This window comes from Alligator mississippiensis, chromosome 5 (genome assembly GCF_030867095.1).
Source record: "Alligator mississippiensis isolate rAllMis1 chromosome 5, rAllMis1, whole genome shotgun sequence".
Lineage (NCBI taxonomy): Eukaryota > Metazoa > Chordata > Crocodylia > Alligatoridae > Alligator > Alligator mississippiensis.
Window position 1 is genome coordinate 56336170 of NC_081828.1, and position 13514 is coordinate 56349683.

At 37.3% G+C, this 13514-nt stretch overlaps 1 protein-coding gene across 3 annotated transcripts in view; it reads right to left on the reverse strand.

Moving 5' to 3' along the window:
- The window catches only part of TPR (translocated promoter region, nuclear basket protein), a 59509-nt gene that overhangs the window by 36240 nt on the left and 9755 nt on the right, over positions 1 to 13514 (reverse strand). For all 3 annotated transcript variants that reach the window (XM_014596028.3, XM_014596027.3, XM_014596026.3), the window contains exons 9-21: positions 12807 to 12894; positions 11983 to 12123; positions 8695 to 8786; positions 7241 to 7438; positions 6228 to 6335; positions 5436 to 5662; positions 4348 to 4511; positions 3636 to 3775; positions 3393 to 3541; positions 2265 to 2427; positions 1564 to 1698; positions 697 to 837; positions 346 to 514 (exon numbers count right to left, since the gene is read on the reverse strand). In XM_014596028.3, coding sequence (XP_014451514.1) covers positions 346 to 514; positions 697 to 837; positions 1564 to 1698; positions 2265 to 2427; positions 3393 to 3541; positions 3636 to 3775; positions 4348 to 4511; positions 5436 to 5662; positions 6228 to 6335; positions 7241 to 7438; positions 8695 to 8786; positions 11983 to 12123; positions 12807 to 12894 — 1915 coding nt within the window. The remainder of the gene's footprint in view (positions 1 to 345; positions 515 to 696; positions 838 to 1563; positions 1699 to 2264; positions 2428 to 3392; positions 3542 to 3635; positions 3776 to 4347; positions 4512 to 5435; positions 5663 to 6227; positions 6336 to 7240; positions 7439 to 8694; positions 8787 to 11982; positions 12124 to 12806; positions 12895 to 13514) is intronic.

The following is a 13514-nucleotide window of genomic DNA, read 5'->3' on the forward strand; positions in this document are numbered from 1 at the left end:
TTTCCAGCATAAGCTAAATGGCATGTAGTCCAGGCAACAAACTTAACAATGGAGAAAAATGTAACATGATGCATGTTAAAATGCAGTACATATCTAAATACTTCAAGTATGCAGGAAAGATCACTTTGTTGTTTTAACCTGTTAAGTCTGTTGCCTCTTTTGAATTTTTGCACTTAGTCAGATTCTGGGGAAAGAACACAATACACATCATGAAGCTGTTGCCTGATTGCAAGTACTGTGCACCTGCATTCACATACACAACACTGGACCTAACACATTCTAGTCTTATCCATGAGAACCTCTTAAGCATAGTAAATATTAGATTATGTTACTATTTCTTATTACCTTTCCCAGGAGCTCTCTGTGATGACTGCGAAGCTAGCAGGGCTTCAGTATTATTGAGCTGCTGCTTCAGTGTGGATATCTCTTTCTGGGCATTTTTCAAAAGCTCCTTCGTGTTCAGGTGACGGCTTGTTTCAGTCTCAAGCTGTCTTTTAAGATCCAACAGATGAACCTGTAAAGGCAGCAGTCTTGAATTTATGAAATAATACAAGTGCTTAAAATAACTGCTCTCTTTGTATTTAACAATTAAAGATTTATATGTAGATCTTGGTAAGCTGATAAAACCGTAAGCAATCTTTTTCCTTTAGAAGAAATAGGAAAAAAAAATCATTACCACTTTCTATTAGTACTCACATCTTGATTTTTGGTAAGTGAATGCCTTTGTTCCACCTCACTTTCCAGTTTTTTCTTTAGCTGGGATATCTCACGTTCTAGTTTCTCTATTTGATTACTGAGCCTTTGTTTAGTCTCCGTCTCGGATCTCTCCAATATTGCCTAATGAAAGAGCAAAAAATATTTGCTACAATGCATAGCAATTCAGAAAACTGATTAACATTGCCTAATACAAATTAGTCCTGTACTATTCCTGCCACTCCCAAAAAAATTGCACTGCTTTGTAATTTTAATTGTTATACCATAGCACATCAACCTAGTGTAGAACTTGTTTTTGAAAAAATCTCTATTAAATACTGCCTGCATAATCTTTTCTCCTATAAGATTTCTAGTAAGTACAAAAATAAAGCTGTAAAAGCTTTAAAAGATGACATGTCATTAAACAATGAAATTCAGACACAACTTAGAAAAAGTCAGTGATGTTACTTTGAACATTTACTTACGTGGAAACCATTCAACAATTTAAGCATAGGAAGGAACCATAAAATTGGTGGGCCAGTAGCAATCAGAATCAAGACAGAGTTAACTGAATGAGTTGCTTGATTTGATCAACAATTTCAGTCAGTTAAATTAATAGGTGTACTGTCACAGAATAGGGGGGAAAAAATCCCTTATTTTGAAAAGGACACAGACAGTGTATCCATATTGATAACACAGTATTATTACCCTGAATGAGAATGGAAAAAATGGCTAACTAATGTTTGTTTATAACTTGAAACAAAGGTTACTGCTTAAATGTTTTGGAGTCAATGATCATATTGGGCACTGGGCTCAGACCAAGTTTTTGCATCTACCCATTTATCCTTTTTGGGCATCATTTCACTATACCTGAATAGCTCGTAGATTAGTTAGCAGCAAATTCTGTCCCCTTTGTTCGGCTAAATAAGATTCTCGTTGCTGAGTCAGGCGAACTTCAGACATCTTCAAAATATCCTTCTCTTTTTTCAAGTTTTCTGCTCTTACCTTAACAGAGTGAATTAGAAATGGTAATTCAGGAACTTGACAATAAATGTGTGCATTCAGTACAACTGGGCAAAACTGCGTTCATCTCTACGACATAACTTTTTAAAAAGCAAATTAAACACGCTCATATACATTACAAAGAATTGGTCAATGCTCTTTAAAAAATACAACTTGGCTCAGATTTCAGAAGTTTAAGAAAATAAATTAAAAAAAATAGTAAAGGAATTAAAAGTTTAGCAAGCTCACAAATATTAAAATTACATCCCTATTTTCTCTATGTAAATGGATTCTGAATTAACATGGAAAACCTCAGAAAATGCACAGCAAAAGGCACTTGGTAAATGAGGTTCTCCCCACATCAACGATATATTAATATTTTTACAAACACCATGCAATTAAGAAATGTAGACATATAGCCTATTGGGATTCTAGGATTTCAGCTGGTTTGCCGAATAGGCAGTATAATCTATTCAAGTTATATCAGTTTTCAAGACAGTATAGGAGACATTTTCTCTCTCACCCTATTTACTCTAAATGTTTGAGAGCATGCAAAATGTGCTAATCACCTCTGCCACTGCAAGTTTTTCATTAGCTCCTCTCAAGTCCTGCGTCATGGTATTAATTATTTGCTCATGTTTCTGAGTTGTTGCCGTAAGCTTTTGGGTTCTTTCATGTAGAGATGTTATTTCTCGACGATAACTTTCAACATTATCCTGCAGCATCTCATAACTTCACAAACAACAATAGAAAAGACGTTTGTATTTCTAAGTTAAATGACAATCTGAATTACAAGATGCTTCCATACATCAGAACATCATGCCTACACATAACAGTTTGAAGTGTGAGTTACAGAGACAGCCTAGTAAAAGATTCACTGAACATAAAAAAAAAGTTTCCCCCTCACTTTCTATGTTTAATCAGCATTAAAAAAAGTACCAATGGAGATTAGTTCAGAGGGAATCATGGCAGCCATGCCTGAAAACAGGGGGCAGCCCAATGACTAATCATATGATCAATCAGCTACTCCTTCACAGGTGCTCCCTCCCTCTCAGCGAGCTAGTGGCTGCTGCAGCCTTGGAAAGCCCTTTGCCTGCTGCTGACACCAGCAGCTTCACCTGGGCTGTACTGTCTGGCGGGACTTGCCACCTCCTCCCCCATACTGTCAAAGGCCCTGGGGTGCAGTTTCCAGTAGTAACTATGTCAGAGCTGCCATGTTATTGGTTAACTGTTTAATCAATATAAAATTAGAGGAGGTTAAACAGATACTTTTTAAAATAATAATTTACATCCTTATGAAAGACCAGAGTTTGAAGGCATCTGTCTCTGGCTTTAACCCATTACATTGAAAATTATAAATCCAGAGTTTATTTGAGTTCTTCCCCAGCTTAGAGTTTTGTTTTGTTTTAATGAAGAATCTAGTATGACTCCTATTTTGGACTAAGCAACATTGGTCTTTTTGTTAGTAGTAAAGCATGGTCTCCTATGGAGTTGCTTTTTGTACAACTGAACTTAACCTGTTTTATTTGATTTGGCCTGCATGCAGCAATCATTCTTAACTGTTAACACTAATACACTCTTACCAGTTCGTATCAAACATGCAGTACACCTAACACCAATCAGCAAGCCTGTTACCTCCTCAAATGGAAGGCATACAAATGACGTACGAGTCATGGGAAAAATAAAAACCAATTTACCGTTTGGAAGCAAATTCAAGTTGTGTAGACATCTTAGCATTCTGTGATCGCAAGTCTGAGACTTGTTCCTGAAGTTTTTCATTCTGTTCATTTAGCAATTTGTCATTTTCTGCCTTTTCTTTTTTGTAGTTCTCAAAAATTTCCTGCAACTATAGAACACATCAAGGGTCAAGCAGAGTGGTTCCAAAGAGAAGTTGAAACACCTTTAATATTTTTTTAATAGAAAAATAAAGATAACTATACCTGTTTAAGTGCAGCTTTAGCTTCCACTGCCTCTATGGACTCAGTCATTGATACTGGAGCAGGAGTTGACATGGCCTGAGGCATTATTGAACGTTTTGGGGTGGATGCAAAGGATATCTCTTCTGGTAACATACCTGAAGCTTTATAAGAACAGCTATATTTTAAAACAACCAAATATACCAAGAAATAAAAAAAGGAAAGATCGTGTCAAGTCACTTGGCCCATGTCCTCAACTGCCTCTTAGCTAAGAACAGACCTTCTACACCAACTAAAAACTCAAAGTGCTCCACTACCATCATTTTCAAAAGCTTTTGACCACTAAAATATTGCAAGTACCATATTTACTTAAATCCAAGATGATGAGTCTCCTTATCCCTCCTTTCCCCCATTCAATATAGGAAGGAAGCCCTCTTCTTGGACTCAAGTAGGGGTGGGCAGGATGCTGGTGTTGCTCTGGCCCCAACACAGGCATGGAGGAATGGGGTGGAGCCAGCATATGCTCCATGCCCCAGGTCAGAGCCAGAGCCATGATTCAGGGTAAGCAGCAAGGGACTGGGAAAATGGCAGGAAGGGACAGGCACTGATGTGGGGAGGGAAGAGGCAGGTGCAGGGGTGGGATACAGGCACTGAAGCAGAGGGAGCAGGCAAGGAGGGGTGGGCACAGGAATGGAAGTAGCATGGAATCTTATTTGAGTTACTAGCAGGAGCCTACCTTGCACTGGAATGACAACTCCTGTGGTCTGTGCCAACAGTATACGATACATATCACGCTGACGAACAATAGAATCAACTAGCTGCACTTGAAGATGACGTGCTTCACGCAACTTCTCTAGCTCATTGAGAGCTTCCTCAAGTTGACCCTGCAGCTCAGAAATTCTAAAGAAAAGGAAGTTTTTTCTTATTTGCAGCATTGTAGCATTCGAGTATTATAGTTAGCCAATATGATATTTTAAAAAAAGCTCTTACATTTAATCACAAGTCTTTCAAGTCTACCCTTGTAACTAACTTTCATCATTGGAACTTTGAGCAAAATATGGATCTGACTTTGTGAATCTGACAGTCATCCTCTTTAAAATCCAAAAAACAATCTCAAGAGATATTATTGCTCTTATTTGGACTCTTGCCTGTTTTCATCTTTATGTCAACTTTAGGTTCCTTGGTGAAAATGGCAAAATAGGAACAAAAAAGCAGCACTAAATCTGGGAGGAGAAAAAAAATCTCTGAGGAGTAAAAAAGTTATATATCAGTTGACTAGTTAGCTAAATCTTCCCATCATGCTTAGGCTATAGGAGGGTTACTACCTGGGATACAGAAAAGGACACTTTGGTTCTTCTTCACATCATTTCTAACCACTTGCCAAAACCCCAGCAATTAACCTATTCCCTGATTAGGAGGTTTAAAGTGGATGATAAGGTCTTGTGAATGGCAGGATGAAAGAAGGCATTATCCTTCCCTTATTCCCTCACATTTCTTCACACATAAAAGGAGATGGATTGGAAGAATCTGTTTGAAAGTTTATGACACTAGGTTAGTCGTCTTTCATGGTCTGCCCACTGATTGATGAGATCAGATTTGATTTTTCTCAGATATGAAATCCAAATCAGATCTGATTTTCTCCCAGGCATCCAGATTTCAAGTTTAACACAAGAAATTAAGTTGTGGCTATTTTCTTGAGCCATAATGTAACTAAACGTGAAGTCTTTACCACCAAAATGTTGGCAACACTATCATCCCAGGAACTAGAAATCACTTTGTCTATAGACTGACAGCATTCTTGTGGAAAAGGGAAAGTAAATTTACTTAGAAGAAGTTGTTTCCTGTTCTTCTTTTTCTCTGGCTTCCCCCAATTCCCGAAGAGCCACCAGGAGACGTTGATTCTGCTGCTGAAGTTCTTCAATATTTCTGTAAGAGACTAGATGCTGGGTTATCACTTCTGAGGAGCTACTGATATCAGCAGAGCTCACTTCTTCATCACGAATCACATGATTGCCTCTGGCTTCCTCAAGTTCCATCAAAAGCACTCTAATCTAAAAAAGAACAAGCAGATTTGTAAAATCATAAATAACATTTCACTTGAACATCAACAGAAAAAGACAGGAGACAAAAGGCGGAAAAACAATTTCTCTATTTTCTACCTTTCAGTATAACAGAAGACTTAGAAAATTGAACCCACATTTCCTTAGAAACATAAACTGATCATCACTAAATGCCAGTGAAACAAGCATTATCTCCATTTTTTAAATAAAAGCAGTAAAACAGATTCAGTCGCTAACTATCACAAAGGGAACTCAAGCCACTGAACCTTCCATTTCTATACAGACCAGATTTATATTGCAATTTTTTGTGTTAAATATGCAGAACAATGCTGTTTAGATAACATGAGTGTCTAATAATTTGAATTTGTCTGAAATTTTATAAGCAGAAACGTAAACACCAGCCTGGCAGAAGAGATGTTTTTAACTAAGAAGCTCAATTCACGAAACTGATACCCAATTGAATGCAGAAATGAACTACTTTTCACTTATAGTAAAAGCAGTACAATACTGGATTAATAAAAAAACAAAAACAAGGAGTTACAGTTTAGTTTCTAACCTGCTGTGAAAGGTCTTTCACTTGTATTTCTAGCCTTTGATTCTCTCTTTCAAGGACAGAGGCATGCTTGTTGGCTTTATCAGTGTCCCCCTGCAATCGCTGAATTTCCTAATAAACAAACATTTATTAAAAACACACAGAAATGCAAGTAATCATTATTTCATGCTACAGCAATCATATCAGGCCCAGGAAAGAGAATATACTGTAAAAATAAAGCTCATCATACCCAACAACCAAATATTTATTTATTCCTTAAAAGACTGAAGTTATAGCCTAAGAATTCAATCAAAACACAAAGCCAAATGCTTATTTTTCTAAGTTATGCTGTAATTTTTGTAGCTCACCATAATATAGAACTGTTCACTAGGTATTCAAAGCTGCCTATAGGGTCAACATCCAGTTGCCATTGTAATGAATGAGAATGGGACATACAAATCTTATTTTGTCTCCTTAACCATTCTTCTCCCCATTTTGTTACTTGTTACACATTGAGATGTGAAGCCTTGTTTATAAACTGTTTCTGTGAATGGAGAGCTGTCTCAAGACTGAAGGGCCAGGTACAGACATTACACGTTTACTGGTACAAGTGATCAGAGACTGGTCTATGCCCATAACACAAGTTTAGCACAGAAAGACTGGTTTAAAAATGTCAGAACCCAGTCTAGGATTTGATCCATTCCCTCAAAGGGCAAATGTGTGTTGTGTTAGCTACCAATCGAAACTACGCTGCTTACCACGTAACTTAGATCAATTCCACCTCAGGCTTTTTGAATGCCTTCACCTAGCCTAGATCAACATACTTTGGCTTATAAGTGTAAAAAATTGTAAACAACCCTGCATACATCTGGAATGGAAAGGTCATGTCTCAAGAACTGGAGAGAGCAAATTCTTTTGCAAAACACACATTTAGTAAATGTACAAAATAGAACTTGGCAAGAGTATTCATGCTTGGTGAGGTCTGTTTCCTATTATCTTTCCAAGTAATTTCCTGTTTTTTTAATGCCCACACTGACCTTCATAGCTTGTTCAAGCTTTGCAGACAGACTGGCTACAGCTTTTTGCGAGCGTTCATACTCTTCACGCTGACGTTTTAAAATTGGTGCTTTAGCTTCAACTTCCTGCACTATTTCATCCAAGTATTTATTAATTCTCTTATTCTCCAGCTTCTCCAGAAGCAACTGATCCTGTGTTTCTACATATGCATTGTACAACTGTACCAAGAAAAAAAAATTAAATACCAAACAGATCTCTCTAAAACCCTGTTACTAGCAGTTAGATAATGCACACATTCAAAACACTGATTTACATTGTGCTTAATAGATTTTATACAGGATGTTTTCAACTTCTCTCTCCGAATAACCAACTAGCTTAACCTTTACAAATGCATTATAAAAAATATTATGGTAAAGTAATCATCCCTATTAGGAATTTACAGTTTTACAAGGTACAATGCAACTGCAGCAATGTGCCTCAAGGCTAAAAAAGAAATTGGACAAATGCTAAAACACATCAACTTGTCATTTGACAAAAAATTATTCTTCTTTGTAGATGATGGATCAAAAAACAAAAGCTTCAGAAATGACAAGTTTAGCATCACAGGAAATGAGATATTTTGCAACCATTCTTTAATGACTGGAGAAATGAAATAATTGGATCAAAGTATTGAAAGAGGAAAAGTAAATTTTCTCTTATGAAATCCAACCTTTCTGAAAAAAGCATGATACAATTCCATGACAGAACAAATTGCAACTGAATTTAACACACCCCAAGTAGCACTCATTTGTTCCAACCAATCAAAATAAATGCAAGTAGCAAGGGTAGGTTCTCAACAGTGATAGATATGAAACAAGCTGGCTTGCAAAACTAAGGCACAATTAAAAGAACATTTGCAAATGATTTCTCGTGGTGAAGAAATTCTACAAATGTTATGTTTCATAAAAATTCCATTAATAATTTTTTAAACCACTAAGACCTGCCCAGTTCAGCAAAACACTAAAACATAAGAGCATATCCACTTGATTTTAAGTTATACTCAGGCATCTTACTGAATTAAGATTTAGACAATGAGATCTAGACTCTTCATCAGGAATTGCCAACAAGGGTGCCACAGCACCGTGGGGTGCTGCAAGATCCTTTTAAAGGTGCTGTTCAATATCAGGATTTAAGCATGCAAACAAAATTGAACGGACTTCTTTTTGAAATCTCTGGCTCTAACAAAAAAACATTCTGACTGGTTGTGGTCTTTCTGCGTTTTTTGCAACAGCTGAATTGCTCTATTTGTTGTTAAAAACTGAGAGATGGCTAAGAGTTGGCATTTTTCCAAGAGTTGCCTCGAGCCTACCAAGAATGAGAACCATTGCTCGCTCTCTCTCTCTCCGTTAGGTTAATTTTGTACAATGCCCCCCCCACTCTGTTTGCTTTTGACTAGGGATTCTAAGCCAAACGGAACTAAATTAACACCACTCACCTCAGTCAATTTCATTCCTGGTTTTACTACTTTAGCAACTGCTGCAGCAGTAGGAGACATGGCTGCTAGCTCCTCCTCAGAGAGAATGGCTCCTGGAAAGATTATAATCCCACACTTGTCAAAAAATGCTATTCTGTCCCACTATGCAAAACAATATAGAATAAAGGGCATGTCTTTCACCCATGCTTGCATTTTCACTTTTAATTAAATATATCATACATAGGATTGAAGACAACCTATATTATAGAGATGGCCATCAACCTTCATTTCAAAAAAGCATTTATGAAATCAGAGAAAGCAATAAAGTCAACTAGTAGAAACTGTTTGCAACATTATATTCTTTGGTGCTTTGTCTGGTCTAATTAAGCATTTGAGGAATTAGACTGTCAAGTGTTTGAAATTTAAAATAATTTTAGGATAAAAAAATGGAAGAATATGAAGGTAAATGGCTGGCAGAGTTCAACAAAAACTAATTATCTTGGGAAGTTCTGCAAACAATGATCTGGTAAAATAAAACAGCAGAAAATGCTATCTGTCACATTTGTTAAAAGTTTAAAGATACAAGAGTAACTGATTTTCAATGAACTGGTATGCAGACTCCCACAGATATATCTAGGTTAATCTCTACGACAATAAACACTTATTTTCCCTATACACATGCGCGAGAGATATAAATAAATAAATATAATAAATAAATAATTTATGGTGAATGCAAGGGCTTGGCTCACATACATGCATGCACTCACACTTAATATTGGACAGCAAATGAACCTTCCCAGCAACACACTCCTAGCCACCATGGATGTTACCAGCCTATATACCAACATCCCACACCAGGATGGCATCCAAGCCTGCCTTACATAGCTACAGGAACAAGATTACAACCCAGAATACAGACCCAAAGATATTACTGACCTTATACACTTCATCCTCACACACAACAATTTCACTTTTAATAATCAACACTTCCTCCAGATGATGGGAACAGCTATGGGCACTAAAATGGCCCCACAGTATGCCAACCTTTTTATGAGCCACCTGGAAGAAGACTTCCTCAAGAACTGCACCATCAAACCCTTGCTATACTTAAGATACATCAATGACATCTTCATCATTTGGAGTGAAAACCTACAATTTGATTGAGTTCCATCAGAAATTCAACAATCACCATCCCTCCATCCGACTTTCTTTAGAATACTCCAGCACCAACATCTCCTTTTTAGATACAAAGATCAGTATCCAGAAGGGTAAAATACAGACCACAGTATACAAGAAACCCACAGACCAACATACATATCTGCACAGAACCAGCAATCACCCGAAACACACCAAAAAAACTGTGATACACAGCCAAGCCCTCAGATACCACCGCATTTGTACTGAAGAGAACACCCGGGATTGCCACCTCACCAATCTTAAAAAGGCTTTCACCCAACGAGGACACTTCTCCAGAGAGATAGATCGCATGTTTGAAAGAGCCACCTGGATACCACGTGAAGAACTGCTGCAGTACAGAAGAAACCCCGCCACAAATCGCACACCGCTGGTGATGACATATCACCCTTCCCTTGAACCTGTACAGAAAATCCTCAAAAAATTGCAACTGATACTAGACAGAGACCCTATTCTTAAAAAGATCTTCCCAGAGTCACCCATCCTAGCCTTCAAACAAGCACCGAACCTCGCCAACCTCATCACCAGAAGCAAACTTCAAACCCAGAACACACCAAAAGGATCCAGACTGTGCCAGGACAAGAAATGCAAAATCTGCCAACACATCTCCACCACCCCCACTATTACTACACCCCACAACAGAGCCATCAGCATCCCTGGATCTTACAGCTGCACCTCCAGAAATGTAATATACCTCATCCAATGCAGCAAATGCCCTAATGGAAAATACGTAGGAGACACCAAACAACAACTCCGCACCAGAACGAACGCACACCAGAAATCTATCAAAGACAGAAATACCCAATTACCGGTGGGGGCACATTTCTCACAGAAGGGCCACTTTCTCTCCAATCTCTCAGTCCTGATCCTCAAGGGAAACTTACACAACACTTCCCAGAGAGGAGCCTATGAGCTCCATTTCATCAACCTCCTCGATACTAGAGATCATGGACTAAACATAGACATTGGATTTTTGATACATTACAATCTGCCTAGCAACTGACTCCCCAGCCCAGCCCCTGGCTTCTTTACTTTTCATTCCATCCAGGAAGAGCACACACCAACTGCTGCAGCTTCCTTAGCCTGATGAAGGGTTTTTGAACTCGAAAGCTTGCTTAATAACTATTCTCCAACTATTTGGGTTGGTCTAATAAAAGATATCAAATTCACCCAAGGAACTTTGTCTGCCTATGTCCTTAGACCAACATGGCTACAACCTACACCCCTGCATTATTTAATGATGTATTTTTCCATGAAGCTTGAAATTTCTTTCCATTCTTTGCTTTTCATTCCATCTAGGAAGAGCGCACACCAACTGCTGAAAACTTCCTCAGCTTGATGAAGGGTTTTTGAACCTGAAAGCTTGTTTAAACATTTTTTCCCCAACTATTTAAGTTGTTCTAATAAAAGATATCAGATTCACCCAAAGAACCTTGCCTGCCTATGTCCTTAGACTAACACGGCTACAACCTATACCCCTGTTTCCATTACAACTGAATTTTAACATTTAAAAAATTTCTAAAAAGAATAAAGAATTCATTTAAAAAAAGAATTCATTTTAAACTGAAACTAAAATGGGCATATTTTAAAAATAGCCTTTAAAAGACAAAAGTACATATATCAACATATTCTGCTTTTGTATTTTCAAAATGACATTGTATTTCATAGACATTAGGGCTGGAAGGGACCTCAGAAGATCATCGAGTCCAGCCCCCTGCCCAAAGGGCAGGAGGTCAGCTGGGGTCATACGATTCCAGCAAGATAAGCATCCAGTTTGCTCTTGAAGGTGTTCAATGTATGTGTAAAAATATTGAATTAAAGAGATCAAAATGGGATGTTCTGATGCAGCTGGAACATTCACCCCCTCCAGGTATCCCTTTTTTAATGGGAAATTTCTGCAGAACAGAAAACCTTTTAATGATCTGGATGAAATAGCAATTTCTAAAGGGAAATGCTTCTTATATTTAGACATAATCTTAAAAAATGTTGATAAGTTTTAAATGAAAGATTTAGTACAATGATTTGGTTTAGAGATTGCAATGCACTGCCTCTTTTATAAGATTACTTTAGGTATAAAATTTGACATTTATGAACTTCTAAAACACATTAAATTACCTTTACGTTTTGTAGCAGAAAGTAATTCATTTGCATTCACTAGCTCTTTCTCTAGCTTACTAATCTTCTCCCTCAGTTCTTTTTCCATTGCAGCTTTTGACTCCTCCACCTCAGCCAAATGATCCTGTGTGGCCTTGTTAGCTGAAATTTACACATGTACATATATAAAACCTCTTGTCTTTCTTAAGAAAAGCAAACTATTCCAAAATATCATAAAGTGTATCTAAAAACAGACCAATGCTTCAGAAACACAGGGTGAGGAAGAATGCACCCGATATCTTGCTTAATAACTATTCTCCAACCATTTGGGTTGGTCTAATAAAAGATATCAAATTCACCCAAGGAACCTTGTCTGCTGCCTATGTCCTTAGGCCAACACGGCTACAACCCAAACCCCTGCAAACTAATGGCTGTTATTCTGGTTTTGAGTTGAATGCATGAGTGCTAACAATTAAAAACTGAATTGTTCCTTTACTGGCAAAGCAATCTAGAAGGAGACAGATTTAGAGACAATCTGAAAAAAAAACCAGACTATTTGGAAAGTCTCTTTGTTTAACTGTCTCAAAATAACAAAGACCTAAAAAAAAAATCTGTAAGTTTATTAGAAGGCAATGGGAAATTACTCTTAAGTTGTAGAGCCACTACTGCAAAAAATGTTACTGGTTACATTTTAAATAGGAAATTCTTCCATATAATAGGATTTTTTTTTTATACCCATCTAACTACCACGACATTTTCTTTAACCCTGAGATATAGTTAAGTCAAGTGATAGGAACATGAAACTGAAATAACATGCTCTCTAATTCTTATATGCAGCTTCTTACCTTCACCTGCTTCTTTCAAAAGTTTATGCAGTTCCTCCACTGCTCGTGTCAATTCATCACTCTTTGCTTCTGAATCATCTGCGGCACTCTAAAAACAAATGTTTTACTTTTGTTATTTGACAATTACAGATAAAGTAGCTCCTCAGAAGCCCAAAACTGACCAAACAGACTGTGTAGTTAATGTTAATGCTAAAAAAGTCAACCCAAAATAAACATGTGTTTAAAATGAAATTGATTCTTAAAAAAAAAAAATGCTGTAAGAATCTTGCATTTGAGGTACCAACTCCCCATTTATAAGTTAAAGCATTCAAGCAGAAAGTGGCATCTAGTTCAGAAAGGCATGAGTTTTTGTAGGAAACTACTTACCTTGTCACTAACTTGGTTAACCACCGCTATGCTCATAAAGGGATACAGTTATTCATTTAACCTAAAACTACTTCAAACATGTTAGCATTTATTCCTTTGGGTAGCATTTTTGTTTATATTGGCTTTTTAAACACAAATCATAATTTAAAGTGAGTTAAGTATTTAAGGTTGATCATCCTTACATGATTAAACACTGGCTATGTATAGGCAGTCAGTTTCAACTGGGAGAATCAGTTCTCCCAGTGAAACCAGAAGTGTACAGACATTCAGGCTTTTTCACTCAAAGCAAAAATGGCTCCTCTGGGAAAAAATAATCCTGGAACAGCCAGGATTAAATTGCCC